The sequence below is a fragment of the Solenopsis invicta genome, chromosome 16 (genome assembly GCF_016802725.1).
Source record: "Solenopsis invicta isolate M01_SB chromosome 16, UNIL_Sinv_3.0, whole genome shotgun sequence".
Lineage (NCBI taxonomy): Eukaryota > Metazoa > Arthropoda > Insecta > Hymenoptera > Formicidae > Solenopsis > Solenopsis invicta.
The window spans coordinates 11,633,259-11,658,277 of NC_052679.1; the positions used below are offsets into that span (position 1 = coordinate 11,633,259).

A 25,019-nucleotide genomic window follows, 5' to 3' on the forward strand; every position below is an offset into this window, starting at 1 on the left:
TTTAGTGCTTTTTAGGTGCTAATTTAGTACTCTAGTCCGAATTTTGGTGCTCAAACCGTTTAGCAGTAATTAAAAAAAAAAAATGGGGAGTGCAGCTTAATGGCAAGCTGGACCCCCCCATAATAAAAAAAATATATACAGTGGTCACAAACACAAAACAAGTACACTAGAATTTAGTGCTAATTTAGTGCTCAAAGAAACCCCTAAAAAAAAATTAAAAATTAATAATTGTTTAAAAAAACATCACTATAAACCCAGCGCAGCATTGCGATCTTGGAGAACAATACTTACAGACCACTAAATTTGTATGTTTTCGGTAGTAAAATAACGTGGAAAACGAAAATAATCATAATACAACAGGATTCAAAGTTATTAATAAAATAATAATTATTAATTCCTGTCCGATAGTGCAAAAAATCAGTCCTCTGATCGTCGAATTTGACGCTTGTAAAAATTATATACTAAAATGTTATTTAGACATCGAAGTATCAAAATATATCAATTTTAAATTAAGTGCTCACTGCAAATTGCTGAAAAATAAATTGTTTATGCGCGGAGAGCACGCGCCGCGCACTAACCTTACTCTCCAGATCGTCAGAAAATTTGGTGCTCGCAAAAATCTTATATCAAAATGTTCCTTAGACATCGTAGTATTATAATAAATTAATTGCGACTTTGGTGCTCGATGTCACTTGCTGAAAAATAAATTGTTTATGCGCGGAGAGCACGTGCCACGCTCTAATTTTACTCTTCAGATCGTCAGAAAATTTGGTGCTCATAAAAATCTTATATCAAAATGTTCCTTAGACATCGTAGTATTATAATAAATTAATTGCGACTTTAGTGCTCGATGCCAACTGCTAAAAAATAAATTGTTTATGCGTGGAGAGCACGCGCCGCGTACTAACTTTACTCTCCAGATCGTCAGAAAATTTGGTGCTCGCAAAAATCTTATATCAAAATGTTCCTTAGACATCGTAGTATTATAATAAATTAATTGCGACTTTGGTGCTCGATGTCACTTGCTGAAAAATAAATTGTTTATGCGCGGAGAGCACGCGCCGCGCACTAACTTTACTCTCCAGACTTTACTCTCAGAGACTTTGGTGCTTGTAAAAATCTTATATATCAAAATGTTGTTAGACATCCTACTTTAGAAATAAATCAATTTCGAATTTAGTACCTGTTGCATGTTGTAAATGAATTTTTCACGTGCGGAGGGTACACGCCGAGCATAAACAATTTATTTTTGAGCAAGTGACATCGAGCACCAAATTCGCAATTAATTTATTATAATACTACGATGTCTAAGGAACATTTTGATATAAGATTTTTGCGAGCACCAAATTATATATATATATATATATATATATATATATATATATATATATATATATATGTATATATGTCCAGATATACAGATATCTCCAGATCGTCAGAAAATTTGGTGCTCGCAAAAATCTTATATCAAAATGTTCCTTAGACATCGTAGTATTATAATAAATTAATTGCGAATTTGGTGCTCGATGTCACTATATACCGGGTGTCCCAGACCACCCGTCCCACCCGATTTTTTCGTAAACGCGACATTTTAAAGAAAAATGTTTCAGACAAAAGTTGTAGGGTTTTAAAAGATCTATTTACTGATTTTATCAGTTTGACCTTGGATGGCGTCGCCAAGGTCAGATCAAAATAACATTAACTTTTTTAAATAGGACACCTCATTTTTGGTTCCAGAATCTAATAGCTGCTGTCAAGACCTTTCCAAAACACTATAAGAAAGTTTATTTTTGTTGAGTACTTTCCGAGTTGTGAGGCTTGAAAGTTACGGTGTACTGTTACCTTCAAGCGTCATAACTCGGAAAGTCCTTAACCAAAATAAACTTATTTATAGTGTTTTGGAAAGCTCTCGAAATCGACTACAAGAAAATGCAATGAAAAATATACCTGTTTCAGACCACCCGTCCCACCCTTTTAAAACGTAGGGATGTGCTTGTACAAAAAAATGGCTCAGACAAAATTTGCATGATTTCGAGGGATCAACCTGATGATGATCTTGAATTCGACCTTGAGATCGATCTTGGGCATAAAGGTATAAGTCAAAGTAACATTTTTAAAATGTAAAAACGAAATAATCGGTGCCGCCTGTAGGTATTAGCGTTACCTAAGGTGTACCACGTGTAGGTAACAAGATCGTACTTACACCTTATCGGGGTGCTTTTTTAAGGTGGTTCCCCTCGCCGTCACCTTTGTCGGGGTGCTTTCATAAGGTGGTTCCCCTTGCCGTCACCTTTGTGCATACGCATGTTGTTCAGTCTCGATGTTCAAAATGTCCACCACGTGCATTTATACAGGCTGTTACCCTACTTTGGAAATCATCCGTCGCCCGACGAATTTCGTCAGTATCTAGAGACTGAATGACTTGTCGAATTCTGTTTTTCATATCTTCTGCAGTCGTAGGTCGTTCGCGGTATACAAGGTCTTTTATTCGTCCCCACAAATAATAATCTAAAATTGTAAGGTCCGGTGATCCAATTATGGTGGCCAATTATGTGGACCATGTTTACCTATCCATCGGCCGCGAAATATGCGGTTCAGTTGATGACGAGCAATGACAGACGTGTGGGCGGGACATCCATCCTGTTGAAACCACATATTTAGACGTAATTGGAGTGGAATATCTTCAAGTAAACGTGGAAGTTCGTTTTCGAGTAAATCGGCGTATAAAAAACGGTTTAAATTCTCTTGAAAGAAAAATGGTCCCACGATATGCGTATCAACAATTCCGCACCAAACATTGACTTTCCAGATACGTTGATGATCCATTTCTCGATACCAATGTGGATTCTCTTGTGCCCAATAACGAAAATTATGTGTGTTTATTTCGCCGTCACTTTTAAAGGTGCACTCATCAGAAAATAAAATACTTCTATGGAAATTAGGTAATTGTTGAGTAATCCAATTACAGAATATCAGTCTTTGTCTATGATCGTTCAATGTCATGGCCTGGTGAAGTGACATTCGATATGGATGGAATGAATTTTCACGAAAAATTCGACTGATCGTGCTTCGACTTATTCCACTATCTCTTGCTCGTCGCTTTAAAGAATCATTCGGGGTTACAAAGGCAGATGCAATTACATCAGGTGCTCTTACTGAACGAATTGATCGATGAATTTGCCTTCCCTTATTATGATCCGGCTGAACAATATCTTTTACAATTATTCGACGTTGTAAGCGACTGAAAACTTTGCGCGAATGTGGTGTATGATCGGGATATTCATTTCGCCACATTATTTCAGCTGCTCGAAAACTTCCAGCTCTACCCAAAACTGACATCATTAACGCAGCTTCTTCGTTCGGGTAAGGCATAACTACAAATTACGCTTACGACCGGGTTGCTTATTAGAAAACGTGAATTGGTGACGAGTTGCGTAATATTATGAATTCTAAGCAATGACTTTTAGGAGTGGTATGTAAGGGTGCTTTTTCGTGAAAATTACTTTATTGCTACAATAATCAACATTAAATGAAGATTAATATTAATAAATCAAGAATAAACGGCATCATAGAGCTGTACCGAATGTTAGAGATCTCGGTAATTAGGTATCTTCAAAACTCTACGCGTAGGACTATAGGTACACGCACCGGCAGAAATGGTGTCTCTCGACGCTAGCGCTCGGCTGCCGCACACACGCGGAGCCGCGCTCGTACGTGTGTCTAGGCTGCGCGGCGACGATCGGGGTGCGGGCGGAAAGTGGTGGGGGGCTTTACGATAGTGCATCCTCCTCGCTCGACACTGGGTCGAGAGAGAAAGCATTATTCGACGTGATACCATGGGCGAAGTCGGTGTCCTCTGCTTATATTTTTCATTGCATTTTCTTGTAGTCGATTTCGAGAGCTTTCCAAAACACTATAAATAAGTTTATTTTGGTTAAGGACTTTCCGAGTTATGACGCTTGAAGGTAACAGTACACCGTAACTTTCAAGCCTCACAACTCGGAAAGTACTCAACAAAAATAAACTTTCTTATAGTGTTTTGGAAAGGTCTTGACAGCAGCTATTAGATTCTGGAACCAAAAATGAGGTGTCCTATTTAAAAAAGTTAATGTTATTTTGATCTGACCTTGGCGACGCCATCCAAGGTCAAACTGATAAAATCAGTAAATAGATCTTTTAAAACCCTACAACTTTTGTCTGAAACATTTTTCTTTAAAATGTCGCGTTTACGAAAAAATCGGGTGGGACGGGTGGTCTGGGACACCCGGTATATGTATATATATATATCTTGCATTTATATAAAAACTACGAGTTTATCATTTCCTGGCATCCGGCGAACACATCCGAGCTACCTATCTCGAATTCTCGCACCGAAAATAGCGTTACAATTGTTTTGGTATGACCATTCAAAAAACTTGTAATACAACAACGAGGACCAATTCTACTGCATCGTTTTCGGCTGTTAATTTTTGTGCTACACAAGCCTGATTATCATATGTGGAATAAGTTTACACTGAAGAATCCAAACCAGAGGCTCGGAACGTTTGTAATATAATAACAATTGTCCATTATATTAATTCTCATACAAACATATCGTTGGCTCTTACAGCATTTATTTATAGTTTAATATATTTCTTTAGAGCTTTTCCTATTTTATTCTTAATTTTTAAGGTATAAAAAGGAATAGTTATCCAATCACTGGCGCGTATAGCGAAGATGCAGAACCGGCGCAACTCACCGTCCGATACGGGCGATTACGTGAGACGATTGCAGTGATCACCTGACAGCTCGAACACTGCTCTCCCTTCCCTCTATCATTCTTTCCCGCTTACTCAAAACCTCTCTCCCATTCTCATTCTTTTCTTATTTATTTACCAACTCACTCACTGACACTGATGTAACAAAACGCCCCTCCACCTCGCGCGCACTGCCACTCCGCTCCGTCCACCCGAGCAATACACCGGCAGAACGCCACGTGCGCGCACCGAGCTAACCTGCCGTCGCGATCACGCGGCAGCACGCGCGCCGCCCGTGGCGTTCGGCAACGTTCCTACTCCGGGCCAGCCGACCGAACGCGCGGATTGGTCCGCCCAACCGTGCGTTCGGATATATAAGCCGGCAATGGGAACGCCGAGTTAGATCTTCCCGGTCCGCCGAACCCGACAGGTCGAGAATCCTCGACCGTAGCTCCGACTCCCAAGAGGACGAGAATACTCGCCTCATCCAGACTCCCCTCGACGAGAATCCTCGTCGTCCCGGCTAGCTGAGGATCCTCGGCTCATCCTGCAATACCGAATACCGCTCCGCAGCCAATCACGGCGAGCATTCTCGCCGTGCTCCGTAGCCGAGTATCCTCGGCGAATCACCGTCCGCGACGAGCATCCTCGTCGAGTCCGCAGGCTAGGTATCCCTGGCCAATCACCTCCGTCCTCTTCCTCAGGGAAGATTCTCTCGTAACTTAAAGTCTCGTCAGGGCATTCGCGCTCGGACGAGATCTTCGCCTCACTTTGCACGAGGCGGCTCGGGCGAGGCGCAGAATCGCCGCCGTCGCTCCGATCCCGCGTTCCGCGACTCCCCGATCACCCCGGACACCGTGTCCGTTTAAAACCACGCGATTAGTTAAGTAAGATCATTGTAGCTTTGTCTGTCATTCAGTTCTTATCATGGTTCTTTTGTGAGTTAGAATTATTATTTGTCGCTTTACCGGTTCACCCGTATTATCACGGACATCACAATTTGATTCTTGTAATTCAATCTCGGCTCTCGCTTGGCGTTTCCATTATTTCGCGCGGCGCCGTACTTGTACCGTTGCCAAAGCTAGCGATTCGGACAGCTCAGCGGCGATTGATCGACGCAACTACCGCGAGCCAATCGCGTCCCCGCTTAAGCTAAGTCCACTTGTCACGAGGCGTTAGACTCAATAAGCTATGAGACTACATGTAAATATCCCAACTAAATAAAGATTTAGTATTTTTGTCAACTAAATACCGAGTGCGATTATTCTACCGAACCCGACCAATCCAGCGAGCTTATCCGCAACCGTATCCTGACTCCCACCGACCGCACGAAAAACCACCAGCGTTACACTAAAATTCTGTTAGATTTAAAAATAATATTTAAGTATTTGACGTGTTGTTTTTAATAATTCTGTACATGTGAAAAATATTCTTTTCAATTCAAAACTAGCACATTAAAAATGCATTACTGAAAGATAAACACGCAGAGAGAGAGAGAGAGAGAGAGAGAGAGAGAGAGAGAGGGAACATGTCCTAACGAATTCGACCGTGTATACTCAAGAAATTTAGTAATCTACAAAAGTTTTCACATAGGTAAGTATAAAGAATGTTAGAATTACAACAATGTTCAGAATGACTCATGTCTGTGAAAATAACATGCGTTCTCACTCGAAAAATAAAACAAGGAAAGAAGAACAGGTTTATTATCAAGAATTTGGTTTTTGATAAGAACGCTAAAAATAAATTTTAAGTTATCTATTGGCATATGGAGCATTATTTTATGTCATGAGTTATTCAGGTGTAAAGTTTGTTATGATAAGCTTCGTAGGAAGTGAAAACTCATTACATGGAAAAATATATCTAAACATGTTTGGATTAAAAACAACCAATCGCAGCATAAATATTAATTAAAAAAAAACGTACTCATTGATGGGTATTATAATAATTTTCCTCATTTATTTGATTAATTCTTATGTGATAACTGGGATATGTTACCTCAATCTGTCAAGAGACAAAGGGGACTGACTTACAATTAGAGACTTATATATTCAGAAAAAACAGAATAAAAATATTAATATGTAAGAAATGTTGTTTTTCAACGGCATCCCTTGCATCACGCGCAACATGCATACCGCATGGCTACTCTACGGAGACTGCTCTTCATGCGATGTGTCGTTTATTGAGGAGCAGTTGGAAAGGAGCGATTATACGGTAGGCACCTTTTTAGATAAAGAGTGTGCTTTCAACAACACCCCGCATAAAGTGGTGTGTGAGGAAGCCTTGTGCAAGAATGTGCTGGAGATACTCGTCAAGTGGATCCGGGGCATGCTTGGGCAATGGGTCATTACTTCGTTGCGAATAGCAAAAGTTAGCGGATGCCTGGAGAAGAATTGCTTTCGGCGAGGTGCTCTTTCCACTATTTTGATGCCCGGTGGTTAATGAGCTACTTGAACGGCTGAGCAAGAGGGCCTTGTGATGGGGCTACACTGATGACATAGCTCTGCTGGTACGAGGACCCTTTCTTGGGCCGCTTCTGGAGCTCATGCAGAGTGCACTGGGAACGGTAGAACGTTGGTGCAGAAGGACCAGTTTGACAGTGAATCCGCTAAAAACAGGGCTTGTTGTCTTCGTAGACAAATACAAAAAGCATTATGGAAGGGCTCACTTTTGAGGGAACGAGATTAGTTCCGGCTGAGCCAGTAAAATATTTAGAAGTGATCCTGGATAAGAAACTGTCTTGGAGAGAACACCTCAACAATTGCTGTAAGAACCTGTGCTTTTACTTCTGGACGTGCAAGAGGATCTTTGGCCAGGTATAAAAACTGAAGATGGTTTACTGGATCTACACGGCAATACTTCAATCCAGGTTTACTTATTCAGCAGTTATGTAGCTTAGGGGGCGCAAAAAAACGGTGGCGCTGAAGGGGCTTTAATCTTAAGAAGGGCTCTGAGTGCAATGCGCACCACACCGGTAGCAGCCATGGGCATTTTGTTCGGGATTGAACTGCTTCATCAAGTGACAGTTGGGGCGGCGGGTGCCGCTGCACATCGACTAGCTTGTGATTTAAAGTGGAAGGAAGGGACTGGGCATACTAGACTTTCCGGTGACCTTCTGATTGATTTGATCTTCAGGATGAGACAGGACAGGATGCCAGCAATTCGGGCCTTAGATAGACGTTTCAAAGTGCATATCACAAAGCTCGATGGGAAGGACTCGAGGCACTGGATCGGGCTCGGGACAAAGATATCTGGTTTACATGGCTCCAAAACGAGCACGAGCTGCGGGTATCATTTGCCGTTGGGAGGAAGTGGCGGAGAGTCTGCCTCTTGATGAATATGCTACGGTATTTCAAGCGAGGATCATGGCAATTTTAAGGCGTCCTCAACTGACCCTGGAGGGAAGAGGAACATAAAGGCGCATTAGAATATGTTCGGATAGTTGGGCTGCTATAAAAGCGCTTAAGGCTCCGATCTGTATCTCATGGCTAATTTGGGACTGCACAGATACACTGGAGAGGTTGGCGAAGGATAAAGAAGTCACTGGGTCCCTCGTCATTCGGGGATCGATGGCAACGAGGAAGCCGATCGGTTCGCCAAGGTCGCATCAAAAACGGAAGTATTTGAGCCGGGACCTGTGCTGGGGATCCCTTTCTGTCTAGGCAGGAGGGGGATCCAGGCCTGGCTACAGGGTAAGCACCTTGAGTTTAGGAAGAACAAAATGAGGACCAAATGTCAGCAGGTTGGGGCTCTGCTGGGAGAAACAGCTAGCGCGGACCTGGTCAGAGACATTAGGTCTTTGAATAAAAGGGATGCCAGGCTGGAAGTGGAGATACTGACTGGCCATGGAGTCTTTAATTACGACAAGCACAAGTTGGGCCGATCTGACACAGCCGAATGTAGGGTATGCGAGAAAGAGGAAAAGACAAATCTCCACATTCTCTGTGACTGCCCGGCCTATGCTGGGCTGAGACTAAAGCTGCTTTACCCGAGCCATAGCTGATAAGCGGGCTGCCGATGAGAGACCTTTTTTGGAGAGAATCAGGATTTCTGTAGGCGGCGGGCGACTAGAGGAAGGCACAAGGGACTGTAGTCTGCGTGTCACAGGCAGATCTTCAGCCGTGAGGACCGCCCCCTCAGTTCTATTATTATTATTGTCAGTTCTCGCTGTCTTTTGACAGATTGATGTATCCCAGTGATCAATTAAAATTAACTCAAGTGGTATTTACTAAAAAATAAATAATATCTTAAAATTGTGTAATTTAATCTAACCAAAATGAATTTTTCCAACAAAATGTAATTGCTTAACACTACAAAACACGTGATATCAATACAAAATTACCTTTAAAAAAAAGGTAAAAAAGACGCCAAGTATGTGTGTGTGTGTGTGTGTGTGTGTACCTCTCAAATCTTTATTTTTTTTTACAAATTCCAAGTAGTACAATCTTGGTATCCTCATTGAAAACTTTTCCTGCTTCAATGCATATGGAACTATATTTCTAAATTTCTACACAAAACCCAATTTTTCATTAAAAAATCTTATTTTAATCTAAGTGGTATTTACTTAGAAATAAATAATATTATTACGTCAATTTGCTCTAGCACACTCGTGTTCTCAGTTTACACTCGTACACACAAGAAATAAATAGGCAACCTTTAAAAAAACGTTTTTGTAATTAACGTGACACTTTTTAAAAGTCAAGGAAAACAACCACATAAATATCGTCACCCATCAACAGATGACAACCATCCAAACTTCGCAATATCGGGCGTAACAATATCTTAAAATTGTGTAATTTAATCCAAACTAAATGTATTTTTCCAAAAAAATTTATAAAACCTTTAAATTGCATCAATTATAAAGAGAATATATTGCTGTTTAAAATAACTGCTATACTACTTTTAATTTACTAAAAAATAAATAATATCTTAAAATTGTGTAATATAAAAAAATTTACATTTATTTTTCCAAGAAATGTATGAAATTTTTAAATTGCGCCAATTATAAAGACAATATAATGCTCTTTGAAATAACTGTTGTACTATTTTTGACAAATAAGATTCAAGTAATAGTATTTTTATTTCTTTAATAAAACCCAAGCTAGATAAGAAAAGCAATGGAAAAAATTCATAGAAAAAAATGCAATAAATGTAACACTTGTGAGATATGTTTTATGAAAGCAATTACGTGAAATAAGTTAAAGATTAAGTTTCTTTAGTATTTAAATAACATTGTAAGTCATTATAATTTTTTAAATTACTATATTTTATAATATTATATTTTACAACATTATATTTAAATTATATTTAGATATCTAGTAGTACCAAGTTTTGTAGTTTAAAAATGTTTTATTGTACAAAAAATTTTTTAATTTCTGTTTTCTTTTTATTTTTTTGAGATTAAATGTTATATATTCCATTACAACGTTTTTAAATTAAATACATCTATTATAGTAGATTAGAACAGAAAGATTTTTCAATGGAAATACACAGATAGTATCATTTAAATTTTATTAAAAAAAATTTAAAGTATAACTACTTAGGTTTTATTAAAGAAATAAAGATACTACCGCTTGAATTTTATTTGTTAAAAGTAATGCAACAGTTATTTCAAAAAGCAATAGTCTCTTTATAATTGGAGCAATTTAAAGATTTCATACATTTTTTTGGAAATATACATTTAGATTGAATTAAGTTACACAATTTTAAGATTTTTTTTCAAGTAAATTAAAAGTTAATAATTGGAAATTAGCCTAATAAGAGTCAGCGCGGGTAAAAGTGCGCAATCGTATTAATATTATACAAATTATTTATTCATATTTGAATTACCGTACAAATGAATTAACGTTTTGACTCGTTTTGTAGTCATCTTCAACAAATCAATAAAAATTAAATATAAAAAATTCTAGCCGTCATCAGTCATCAAAAATGGAAAGCAGTCGAGTCACCAACGGTTTGCCAAATCCGTAATGGCATCTTTACCCGTGGCAGTGTCGCAGCAAATGATACTTCTCTGCATAACTATCGTATATTTTGTTTTAGATAGCAAATAATTATCTTAATTAAGACTGTATTTTCGTGACTCACTCATTTGAACTGATAAAGACTAATAAAGCCTTGGATAATTTTGTCGATAGGAAATTAATTTCTCCTGTCGAAGTATACATTCAAGAGTTTATCGTTCAGTAACGTGCGCTTACTGTCTCAAGTAAGGATGTAAATTTAAGCATTAAGAAGCAATAGCCGGAATGTCTGCGACAACACTGACATTAGTGCTATCTCTTGCAAAACCATCAAAACTAAATTACACTCTTAATAAATAAATATGAAAAGCGGTAAATACTTGTTGAGGTTTGTGGTCAAAAGACAAGGGAATGGCATTGCCCTTTTCGTCACACATTACTCCTCTGGAGTCTCCGACGTTTGCCACGATCAGTTTGTTATCTTCCAAAAGAGCGATTAAGGCAGTTGTACCTGTTATTAAACAATAATACACAAAAGAGAATATAAATGAAATCAAGTATAAACCATAAAATAAATATACTGTAAATACCTAAAATAAATTACCGTTTTATTTTATTTTAAATCTTTTTAGATTTTCAGAAATTAATATTTTTTTGTATATTTTATATAATTTATATACAAGGGTTATTTATTTATAATCAATGTAATTAAATATCCTTGCAATTTAAGTTTAATATTTATTTCTTCTTTAATATTTTCTTATTTAATATTTTGTGGCATTAAACAATATTGTTTAAATTTTTTTAGTAAAGGAGAATAGAGTATTATGGCTACTGTAGACATTATGGCTATTCTCATTATTTTCGTTATTAGGTAACGAATTCTAATAACTGTTTATGAAATTATTCAATAGACCGCCGTTTTTTAATGGCACTAATACGTCAATTCACAATAGCTAACGATTGTTATAAAGCATTTTTATTGTCAAAAGCACTTCTAAGCTTTTTCGAAGTATACATATTTTAGAATATAATTACACATACTTATATATATTTTTTAAACAAAATACTGTATTTTTTTTAACTAAACCAATTTTTTAAAAATTATTTTTAGGCCAGTTGTTTACCACCACTTTTTTTTTCTACCGATTATGCAATACGTCAAATTTTTATCACATCCTAAGTAATAAATCCTAAGTAATAAATCAAAAAGCGCAGTCGCGACTTGCACCTGTGTAGAAAAGTCGCAGACCGACCCTCTTTTACGCAAACAAGTGACTTCTAAGCGAATTCTCAGATCTCAGAAACGACTGAACCGATCAAGTTTTGAGTAGTCTCAATCGATAGCTTGGAAAAAATTGATAAAAATGTTTTTATTTTTTTCTCCGTGTTTTACGTGCGGAGATATCGTGACGCAGAGTCCAAATCTCATAGTTTTACATTTGAGAGACGTCATCGTCGCCAAGCGAATGTTATCCAATACATCTTTTTAACACAGTGTTGCTCGCATAGCCGTATTTTCATGTGACATGTGATGCATCATTCATGATGTACTAACGACAAGTTTCTTATTAATCTGAACAGTTGTCAAAATTTTGATGTGAACGGTACAAACTAGGGTGATTTGCTTCGAAGGCTTCGATATTCGAAGCTTCGAAGATTCGAAACTTTGGTATTAAAATTTTCGAAATTCAAAGTTAACTTCGAAGATTTGAAGGTACTTCAAATTTCAAAGCTTCAAAACTTCGAAGTTCAAAGTTAACTTCGAGGCTTTGAAGTTTCGAAAAATACGTTTGTACCCCGCAAAATGAGATATTGTTGTTGACGACTATTCACTATCGTGAACACGAGTTCTCAACTGTGGGTAACATTGTTTTGCCACAATGGAACTGTCTTGTTTCTGAAAATATTTTGATAAATGCTTTTACTTTTTAAAATAAATTTCTATTAGAATAAAGCCATGTATTTTCATTAAATATAGTTTCAATAAAAAAATATTTTTGCGTTTATTGTATTTCTTGAAAAATATTTTTTCACCATTCCTGAATCTTCTTTCAATGTTACGGTGCGATTGAAAACAAGCTGAAATATATATATTTTTAGAAAACATGTTATATAAAGCAATTTTTTAAAACATGCTACAATATATTGTAATTTTACTAATTTTTTAATTTGCGCAAACGTATTTTTCAAAACTTCAAAGCTTCGAAAACGCCTTCAAAAGATCAAAGTTAACTTCGAAGCTTCGAATCTTCGAAGTAAATCAAAAGTAACAGTCGTACCATTGAACTTTGTGATATTCTTGAGATTCACGAATTCACTCATCTTGCTTTTTTATATGTCTTTGTGTTAGAAATACAAGATGATAATAAAACTTATAATTTTTTGGTACCAAAAGATATTAACGATTCAGTTCATAAAGGTAAATATTGTAATAAATTCTCTAATAGCCACCTGTCTGTGTTGTTGCTGTAATGTTGCCGAAAATAAAGGGCATTAGCTTTCAGCAAATTTAGAACAAGGTGTGTGTCTCATTTGCCTTTGGTTTGACATCAAATGAATTCAGCACGTTTTGCTGCCAATATGCTGCGTATTTGCTGTCAACGGCTTATCGCTATACATAAAGAGCAACATAAGAGCAAGTTGCCAACAACATGTGCTGAGTCATAAATTACAGCAAAAATTCAACAACACGCCGAAAACGGTTAAATATATGTTTTGTACTTTTTTTCAAATATATTAAAAATAAATAAGTTAATTCTTCTTTCTGCTTGTCACCACCCTGCCAAAAATGTGCGATAAAACCGATTAAAAAAAAGTAATCCAAATCGATCGAGATTTCTATACCAAAAATACGGTATTAAGACCGATTGAAAATAAGATCGGAATCCAGATAGATTTATTAAAACAGAATACGTTAATGTAAACGTAATAAATGTTTAGTTTACAAAAAAGTATTTCTTGTATTCTTTTCGTTAAAAAGAATTAAATTTAAATTAAGTATTTAATTTATGTACAAGATTAAATAACAATACAAATTGTTATTTACATATATAAACATGAAATTTTATGTGGACTAATGTTCCACACAAACGTTACGTTTGAAAAGAATGAGAGCGAGTATTCGTCTCGAGCTTACAATAAGCAAGTCCTAAAAGCTTACGGAAGTATGAGCTAGAGTGTCCGCCGCAGTGGCACCTACATATAACGCCTGTGGCCGCACTCGACTCACGAGAAAATCTCCCGCGGCGTGGCCGCCTAGCGGTGACGCCAGCACTCACTTGTTAAATCCATTTCAATCCGATCTGATAGCCAAGTAAATAATTAATTTACTTCTGTTTATTTATTACATTACACACGCTCGCGCAAACACATACGCACACGCGCGCACACACACATACAAATCATTTTCGACATTTTATTTGGCTACAAGACAATAATTAATATATTTAATGTTTTTAACAAATACACGATAAAAGCACAGAATCATTATCTTTTTTTATTGTCGTCACGTTGCTCTTATGTTGTTGAAAATAATTGATAAAGCAAAATGTTTTCCACGAATAGAAGTCATTTTGTTGGCAATAGAATAAGCAACAGTTGCTCTTTGTTTGCTTTGAATCTGCTGACATAAAATGTCTCAAATCTGCTCTCATGTTGTTGAATATGTAGGACTATGCGTTACGTTTTCAGATACACAGCAACTAGTCAAAAATTCATGCTCAGCATTAAGTTGCCTGATTTTGCAAAACATGCATGGCTATCAGGGAATATTATAAATTGTTTTCGACGAGAGTGTGCGGCCCATCGCGTGAAATTGATAAAAATAGTAAATATGGTCGCTTTCCCTCTTCACTTATAGAAAATATTATTTACTTAAGAAATGTCGAACAAGTCATGATATTATTTTCTTTAATCAAGATGCCTAAACCTTCGTTTTGCACAATTTTTATGAGTATTTTTACCTCAAAATACTCTTAAACTCAATGTTTACTTACTGGTTCTGACAACTGCGATTTTTTCCAGTGAATGAACGGCATTGTTCATTCATTGGAATATGTAAATCCAGTAAATGAATGACATAAAAATCACGGCGTTTATTCATTGGAATCCGTAATTCCAGTAAATGAACGACATGAAATTCGATTTACCTAGTAATGCTGTGAGATGTTATTTGAATTAAAATGTTTTTTGATAATACTAATACCTATCAGAATTGAATTATTTTCGTTGCGGGGTACAGGAAATATCTAGTAAATACCTGATCATCATTTTTTTTGCATACTGTATAAGATTAAGGCATAAAGAACACTGATATCTTTATTGGTATAATTTTGATACATGCATAACAGAAATTATACCTAATTTTTAGAAAAGAGATCAAGTGGATTCATATATATTACGTATAATTCCCCGTAATTTTTAAGATATCGGAAATATCAGGAGTGGCTAAATCAAGGTATCGAAGATTTAATTACAGCGAAGAGGATTTACAGAACGCTTTACTTGAGATACAAAACAAATCATTAACATTATCTAGAGCATCAACCAAATATGGAGTACCAAAAGGAACTCTTCATAATAAAATACAGGACAAGATACCAGGAATTCGAAGAATGGGCCCGCAAACCATACTATCAGCAGAAGAAGAATCAAAATTGGAAAAGTGGATTATTGATAGAGCAAAAGTAGGCTTTCCAATGCATCCTGAAATGGTGAAAGATGCTGTACGAAGTATTTTGAAGGAAGATGGTCGAGCGAATCCATTCGTCGATGGCAGGCCTGGGAAGAAGTGGCTGTCTCTGTTTCAAACAGAAACCAGAAATAGTCAAAAGAAACACTGAGGTTATTTCTCGGGCAAGAGCGGCTGTAACGGAAGAAAAAATACGAGCTTGGTTCGCTGAAGTCATCAAATTCATGGAAGAAGAGGGTGCCGCTGACGTGGAAGATGGCAATCGCATATTTAAATGCGATGAGATTGAAATGCACACGTGTCCAAAGACGGGCATTGTTCTCGGTCCAAAAGGATTCAAAAATCTTTATGAAATCGCAAGTGGTCCTAAGAAAGAATCGATCATGGTATTGTGCACATATTCTGCCGCTGGAAAAGTGCCACCTTCGATGGTGGTCTACCCTTACAAGAGGATCCCTAGCCACATTGCTGACTCATTTCCTGACGGATGGGCTATCGGTCGTTCTGATTCTGGGTGGATGGTGTCAAGCACTTTTTACGAATACGTGGCAAACGTATTTTATCCGTGGTTAGTGGAAAAGTACATAAAGTTTCCGGTTATTCTTTTCCTTGACGGACACAAATCACATTTGAGTTTCGAATTGTGCACATTCTGCATTGAGAAAAGAATTATTATGTACTGTCTACCACCGAATTCCACTCATATCATGCAACCGTGCGACGTATCAATATTCAGACCGTTGAAAGTTTGCTGGAAAAGAATCGTTAGATCTCAAGAATCAGGCAAAACTATAACGAAGGCAAACTTTGTTACCTTGTTTAAAACGGCATTCGAAAAATCAGCCAAGAAAGAAACAATTACGAATGGCTTTAGAGCATGCGGGCTCTTTCCATTCAACCCTGATGCGATTGATTACGTAAAGTGCATTTCAGAACGACACAAAGTCATACAAAATAAAACATTGAAGGACGTTCCGACTTCCGACGAATACGCGATAACGAAGAGAGTTATAGAGCACATTCTAAGACCAGATGCAATAGATACACTCATACAAACATACCACGGATGCGACGACTGCGACGATTCCCTATTTAAAGTGGAAACTATGCATGGAAAGATCAAACGGTTCGGATCTTCCCAACGCGGAAATTCCATCAAACCAGGAATTTGATTTCAATGTCAATAATGCAACGAATCAAATACAAGAAATTAGGGCTCCGCATTCTTTGGACGGACTTGGTGCATTGAATGAAATACCTATCGAGTTTATAGGATTTGACGTTGATTTTTCTCTGACCGATATTGCAAACGAATTGCAAATCGGATGGATCAAATCTCGTGGAATATCCAACCGTTCAAGCTCTTATGACATCTACTTACACAATCGAGAGTACTGTACTAGAGTCCGAAAATGCCGAAAGTAAAGAGACTGATGTACATAGTGTTCCAGCAGATGAAACGTCCCACAAGATTGACGTAGTTGGGATAAAGGAGACGCCAGTAGAGCAGCCCGAGTCCACAAATCCTATATGCAAAGAGGCTGATGTAACAAGTGTTCCAACAGATCAAACGTCCCACAAGATTAATGCAGCTGAAATGAAAGAAACTACAGTAGACGAGCCCGAGTCCAAAAATTCAGAAATTAAAGAGACTGATGTACCACTTAGTGTTCCAGAAGATCAAACGTCTAAGAACAAGCCAACAATTTTGAGCAACGTGGTTAGTCGCTAAGCGTTCCACACAAGAACCGATGATTCTACTGATAAAATTTGGAATAAACACCTCCATTGGCCCAAAGTTGGCGACAAATCAGTAAAGAAAAAACAACAAAAAGTATGACTGAGCAGGTACGCTTTGCGATTACATCAAAAAAATGGAAAGAGATGACAGAAAAAAAACGAAACGAACTACTGGAAAAGCAAGAGATAGCTGCAAAAAAAGTTACATTAAGAGAAGAGAAAAAAAAAACAGAAGGAAGAGGAAAAGTCTAAAAACAAAATTAAGAAGGAACCACAAGAAAAGAATAACTCCTGTATGAAAAGAAAGAATGCAGTCGTGAAGAAGGCCAAAGACAAAAACAATAATACTGACGGGATAAATGCAGCATTGCCGGTAGCTCGGAGACGGCGGGTCAAGAATAATTCTGACATGCAATCTTCAATAGTAATCGAAGAAGAGAATACTAAATTATCCGTAAAAAGCGAGGTTAAGAGAAAGGGAGCTGTAAGAACTGCTGTAAAAAAACAGAAAAACACTGAATAATGAAAGTAGTAATGACATTAATCCATTACCTACACACCTACCTATCACTGCTGTGCAAGAATAAAAGTACAAAATTATCGATAATTAAAGTTCCTAATTATTTGTTATATTACTTTTGTCATATTACTTTATTGAAAAATATTTGATAATTATTACTGTTAAGACTGCAGATACCTACTTTATGTATAAAATCTTGCAAAATAAATGATACATACCCAAAACTACTTTATTTGATAGTGTTCATTCACTAGATTTTGCTGTTCATTCACTGGATTGGTCTGTTCAATTATTAGTGTAGAGGTTGTTCATTGATTGGGTCCGAGTGTTCAATTACTGGGGGAACTGCTATTTTCACTTTCAATAAGGTTTTTTATGTATATTTCTGTTCGAATAATACGTTTTAACGATCTAATCCAAATATTTAGGATATAATATGTCGAATAGAATTGATTTTGTCAGTCCATAACCATTCAGTACAAAGAAAACCTTTCCCAAAACTGACCGTGCGCTTAATCGTTCATTAACTGGTGCACTTACCCTAGTATTTACTCAAAATAAATGTCTTGTAAAATTATGTAATCTAATAAAAATGATATGCGTTTGTTCAAAAAGAAAAAAAATCAAAGTAAACTATCTTTGTATTTCCATTGAAAAATCTTTCAGTTTCCCAAGTAGTTGTATTTAATTTTAATAAGTTCCAATAAAATATATAACATTTAATTTAAAAAAATTAAAGAGAAAACAGTACAAAATAAGAAAATTTTATTATAATAAAAAATTTTTAATGTACAAAAATATGGCGCTGCTAGATAGGAAAAGCAATGAGAAAAATGAAATAATTTCTATTCAAAACCTAATTGCTACTATCTCTCTATTGTCATTGAAAATCTTCCCAGTTGTACTTAATTGAAAACAAATAATATATTAAAATTTTGTAATCTAATTTAACCTAAATAATTTATATTTTAACAGAAATGAGAAAATTTTATTAAAATAAATAATTTTTAATAATTTTTATTTTTTAAATAAAATCCAAGTGGTGGTATTTTAAATTTAACTTATGATGTTATTTAAATGTTAAAAAAACTAAAGCTTATTTTGCAAATTGCTTTTATAACGCAAACTTTACAAGTGTTTACAACTTTACATTTATTGCATTCTTTCTTATGCCTTTTCTGCTTTTCCTATCTAGCAGCGCCATGTTTTTGTACTTTAAATATTATTTATTTCAAAAAAATTTTCTCATTTTGTATTGTTTTCTCTTTAATTCTTTTAAATTAAATGTTATATATTCTATTAAAACTTATTGAAATTAAATACAACCACTTGGATTAAAACTAAAAGATTTTTCAATGAAAATACAAAGATAATACCCTTACAAGGAAAGTGTTTGCCTCAGATTAAAACGAGCTTTTAATATGTTGTAGTACAGATAAAAATAAGGGACACGTATTTTTTTATATGTGCCCATTTGCACTTTTAGGGGGTGAAACACCCCTTTGAAGAAAATCGGTTTTTTTCTTTTGAAGCGTATATCGTTGAAACTGTAAAAGATAGAAAAAAATGTTCTAAATAAAAGTTGAATGGGTCAAAGAGTACTGTATAACAGCGAAAAAAAAATATATTTTTTAATTTATTGTTTATATTTTTTCCCATGACCTACCTATTTTTTCAAAATTTTTATTTTTTTTATAAGCAAAACAAAGCTTATTTTATTACAAATTCAACGGTATATAATAAAGTTACAATGCGACATTCTCATTTTCCAAAAATAATTAAAAACCTCTCAATACGTATGGTATGCGCACCCGTCCGCACCTATGTGAACCTGGCACCCGACTTTAAGAAAAAATTTTTTTAAATATGCATTTAATTAAGCTTGGATTGTACCCGTTTGTACCACTTTTTTTTTTGTTTGTACTTCAAGGGGTTGAAAAATATAGAGGGTTCAAAAAATGTTAGCACCCCACATTATGATATTTGAAATCCGCAAGAGGAAGCTGTTTCAAAATCGTTTGTACCCGATTGAACTACTGCGCGTTTTTTGTATCCCTAAGGGGGTGATTGTACCGCAATTTCAAAATAAGGGTACCTACAAACGAAACGCGCAGTGGTACAGTCGGGTACAAATAATTCTGAAGCAGTCCCCGCTTACGGATTTCAAATATCATAATGTGGGGTGCTAACATTTTTTGAACTCTCTATATTTTTCAATCCCTTGAGATACAAACAAAAAGAAAAGTGGTATAAACGGGTACAATCCAAGCTTAATTAAATGCATATTTAAAAAAATTTTTTTCTTAAAGTCGGGTGCCAGGTTCACATAGGTCCCGTCCACGCGTTCGTGCGCTACGGAAGTGACTTCTTCCGATTTCGACGTGTCTTTAATACGTTGTACAAATAAAAATAAATAAGAGACACGTATTTTTTTATACGTGCCCTAATGCACTTTTAAGGGTGAAACACCCTTTTGAAGAAAATCAGTTTTTTTATTTCGAAGCGTATATCGTCGAAACTACAAGGGCAGTCCGATAAGTACTTAGCCTACAAAAGAAAAACGAAAATTTTGGAAAAGTGGCGATTTATTTCTCAACATAGTCTCCTTTTAGCTTTCTCGAGGTCTGCAAAGTAGACCTCCGTGGTGGCAATGACCTTCTCATTCGACTCAAATTTCTGCCCGGCGAGTGACTTTTTCAAGTTTGGAAACAAGAAAAGTCGCACGAGGCCAAATCTGGAAAATACGGTGGATGGAGCAGCAGTTCGTAGTGCAATTCGACCAATTTGGCTGTGGCGACGGCGGAGGTGTGAGCCGGTGCGTTGTCATGGTGGAAGAGCACTATTTTCTTCGCCAAATGGGGCCGTTTTTTCTGCAATTCGGCGTCGAATCGGCCCAATAATTTGGCATAGTAGAGCCCTGTGACCGTTTTGCCCTTCTCCAGGTAGTCGATGTAGATCATACCTTGTGAATCCCAGAAAACGGTGGCCATCACCTTTCCGGCCGATAGGACAGTCTTCGCCTTCTTCGGAGCACGTTCGGGTGAAGTCCACTGTTTCGACTGTTCCTTGGTCTCTGATGAGTATCAGTGGATCCATGTTTCGTCGACAATCACGAAACAACGCAGAAACTTCTTCGGATTGCGCTTAAACAGCGTCAAACACTGCTCTGAAGTGGTCACGGTTGCGCTTGTTGTCCGGAGTGAGCAAACGCGACACCCATCGCACCGACAGCTTTCTCATGCCCAAAATTTCATGCAGGATATGACCCACGCGGTCTTTTGAGATATCTACTGTTTCAGCTATCTCGCGCACCTTCAATCGGCGATCTGCCAATACGAGATCGTGGATTTTTGTCACGTTATCCTCCGTGGTAGCCATTTTCGGGGCACCTGGGCGTGGCTCATCAAAAACCAACGTGCGACCACGTTGAAACTCGTTAAACCAATTTTTGACGGTCGCCATCGAAGGAGAAGAGTCACCGTACACATCATCCAAGTGCTCTTTGATTTCGCTGCGCGATTTCCCTTCTAAAAACAAGAATTGAATCACCGATCGATATTGCTTTTTTTCCATTTTTCTAAAATTCGCGGACACGCCCGCTTCCACACGCGATCAAAACAAAACTTCGAGTCCGATTCGGCTGAAATTTTGACAGTAGCCGTCTACGAGAATGTACTACACGATAGTAAATCTCTCTTGCGAGGCACCATCAGGCGGTGAGGCTAAGTACTTATCGGACCGCCCTCGTATAAGGGATAGAGAAAAATGTTCTAATTGAATGCATGTTTTTCTTGCATAATAGATAACAAAAATATTTCGAGGACAGTTGCATAAATGTCATAAAAACGCACACATCGAAAAAAAAATTTACGTAACTCTTGAATTTATAAAAATCAAGGTCAATACTGCCGAGACGTAAGAATTAAATTTCAAGATATAAATGATCCAAAGTGCACGCGCCCAATGATTATGCATATTTCTACACTAATCGAATTTAATTAACACATTAATTGAATTGTATAAATACAGTATGAAAAGTGAAATTTCTAACTAATTTTTAAATTAGTTTTATGTTAGTACTTTTGTTGTTAGTTGATGAGCTAGCGTTAGATAGTAAAGGTATGGAATGTGTGAATAATAATTTTTTGTAATCCAAGTCTCCTTGTCTGTAAAATGTTAAAGAAAACAAATATTCTAGTCGAATTACGTAGACCAGTAAATAAATGTTTAACTTATATTAATTACATATTATTTTGTACACAAAAAATAATGTCTTATAACACCGTAATCAGTGCCGATTTTAGCATTATTGGCGCCCTGGGCAAGACTATCGTGGCGCCCATTCAAAGACTTGAAATTTTGCTAATAAAGTACTTTTACCTTTTGGGGGTTTTCGATATCACTAATTACGAATCTCAGCGGAATCTGTAGTTAGATTGTAAAAATTTTAGACTACATAGCAGCTTTACTAATCTAAACGGATATAAACGAATGAACGCATATGAAAATTCAGAGAACTTTCCTTTAGCTTAACCCAGAGCTAACGACATGGACGTAGAAAGTTTTGTAGCTTCTTTTTTGTTTATGTTTGTTTATATTTTTACATTTTTTTTTATTTTTATTTATTGTATTTTTTTGTATTTTTTGTATTTTTTTCTGGTCTACTAGAGGACAGAGTTTAAACTAGAATTTTTGGAAGATTAGGGAAGTCTAATAAAATTTCATTTTTCGGGCCTTTTTATCGGCAAACACTCGAATCAAATCGGCGAAATTCAAGTTTGCGGCAATTGCATTTTCAATTAAAAGAGTAGCTAAGTTAGTAAGTCTTGTTTGTGAAATCGTTGATTGTAGATATGTCTTTATTAACTTGAATTTCAAAAAACTGCGTTCTCTACTAGCTACCGTTACAGGTATAGTTACCAAAATGCGAAACGCAATCCATACATTTGGATACAGTTCGTAAATATTGCGCTGTTTAATAAAGTTTAAAACATAAATGGGAGTAATATTATCGTTAACTGGAAGAAAATTTTTAAGGCTTATGAGTTCATCACACAATAAATAACCATCTATCAGCACAGAATTTCAGAAGTTCATTTTTTTCAGGTATCTTTTTTATATTCTACAAAAAGACCATGTTTCTGAATAATCATGTAACTGTTTGAACCTTTCTGTCATTGACATTAAAGAGGTGTCCAACAATTTATTGAAGAATTCAATTTCAAATTTTTTCTCTGGGGATTCGATTATAGGTTCGTCCGTGGCCATTTCATCAGCCTGGCGTTTTACGCGTTGTACTCTTTTTATTGGCTTAAAAACAGCCTCGACTTGTAGTTCATTCGCCAGGTCACTTGTTGTTGAAAGTGCTTTTTTGAAACCAGTTTTTTGGTATTCTTCTAAAATATTACAACAGTTTTTCAGCATTTTTGTGCATTTACCGAGGTCCGCGGTTTTTGATTGCAGAGATTTACTTACGATTACTTATTGATTTGAAAAAGAATGTCGTACCAAACAACTAGGGAACTATGAAGCCAAAATCTTTCAAATGTTCTGCTAGAGTGATTGCCTCGTGCGAGATAGTAACATCACTTTTTTCAGTTTCGTTAGCCAAAGTAACTAAAGCATGAACGTCACAAATTTCATAGCGGACTGCTTTTACACTGTTTATTTTTGCTTCCCAACGTGTGTCACTTAGTTTTTTCAAACTGTAGAGTCCTAAGTGATCGGTTAAAATTTTCCATCGATTAACAAAAGCAGAAAACAGTGTGAACAATCTCTGCAAAACCCCAAACAAAGTAACTGACTTTACCGACGATTTAGCAGCGTCACACAGTACAAGATTGTAGCTATGGCAGCCACACGGTACAAAGAAAGCCAAGAAGTTTAAATCTAAGATTCTTTTTTGTACACCAATATTTTTTCCCTTCATGTTTGCTCCGTTATCGTACCCCTGACCTCTACAATTGTGCAGTTTAAGTCCGTGTTTATTTAGCACATTTAGAACTACTTCAGTAAGCCCTGCGCCACTAGAGTCACCTACAGGGACGAATTCTATGAAATGCTCCTTTATGCTTATATTGTCATCTGATAAGTCAGCGAATCGAATTGTTAAAGAAAGTTGTTCAATATGACTTATCTGGAGTGCAGTCAGATATGATGGAATAATATTTGGAGTTTTTGGCTCTCAATACAATTTTAGAATTTACTTTTCCGCCCATCAGATCTATTAATTCATTTTAAATACTCTTTCCGCAATAGTGGTCCGAAATATCATCCGCCATTACCAACTTCAAGTGTTTTTGCATGGTCGGATCAAACTTGCTACTAGTTGTACCAGTCCCAAAAACTTCCCATTGTTTGGTGTGTATAATTTGTCCGAGGTTCCTCTAAACGCCATATTATTTTCAGCGAGGTAAAAAACAATATTCATCAGCCGAATTAAAACATTATTCCACCGTAATGTTTTTCTGCTAATCAATTTTTATTCTTCGCAATCGATCGTTCTTCCTCTCTTCAATCTCATTTCAGCTTCAAACCACTGATGGTAAAATTTCTTATGGAATATGCTGTTTTCATGCATTTTCAGAATTTCAGACAAATGTTTCCACTTATTATATCCTTCAGACACTAAATTTGATGTCGATTGACTATCGAAAAGCCAACAACAAAAAGAAAAAACCCGATCTTTAGAAATAGAGTAAACTAACCAACGACGTTGGATTGTTTCATTATTTGCAAGTTTCCTAGAGTAGTGAGAACTTGCGAAATGACGACCGGTTTCATCTTTCGGAAAATTATCTCGATCAATGTGAATTTGCGTTGGACCCATAGTTATCATATAGTCAATAGTTTTGCTATTTCGAATAGCCGGCCAAGTACCTACATTTGATAAATTTACTATACCAAGCTTTAATGGTGCATTAGTAATTCCTGAAAATGACAATGGGTTATCAGAATTGTAAGAAAGCTCGGATATGGGAGTCAGGTGGTCAGGGAGTCTGGTGAAATTTTACTTTCATTAGGGAGTTCATCAATTCTCGTTTCAGTTATGCTCTGAAGCTCAGTGCAGGGTTCTATTACTGACGTAGAGGCAGTAGAAGGTGAAGCAACACCTTCTAAATTACCTTCATTTTTGTTTCGCTGTTTTGTTTCAATATATTTATCAAGACTCATAAATTTTTAGGCTGAAACTTTTTTCTTTTTCGGCCTTACGTTTTCGATATTCTGAACCAGATGGTTTTTTTTTCAATCTATGGTCGGACATATTGAAAAAAAATCTTTCTTACTAATTATAAAAGCAATCAACCGGTAAAAAAACCGAAGCTTATAGACTTAGAGACTTTTTAGAGGACCGTTCGAGTCCAGAATTC

At 36.4% G+C, this 25,019-nt stretch overlaps 1 protein-coding gene across 10 annotated transcripts in view; it reads right to left on the reverse strand.

The window, feature by feature from the left end:
• The window catches only part of LOC105198174 (protein phosphatase 1L), a 269,334-nt gene that overhangs the window by 14,583 nt on the left and 229,732 nt on the right, over positions 1-25,019 (reverse strand). For all 10 annotated transcript variants that reach the window (XM_039459005.1, XM_039459012.1, XM_039459004.1 and 7 more), the window contains one exon: positions 11,077-11,207. In XM_039459005.1, coding sequence (XP_039314939.1) covers positions 11,077-11,207 — 131 coding nt within the window. The remainder of the gene's footprint in view (positions 1-11,076; positions 11,208-25,019) is intronic.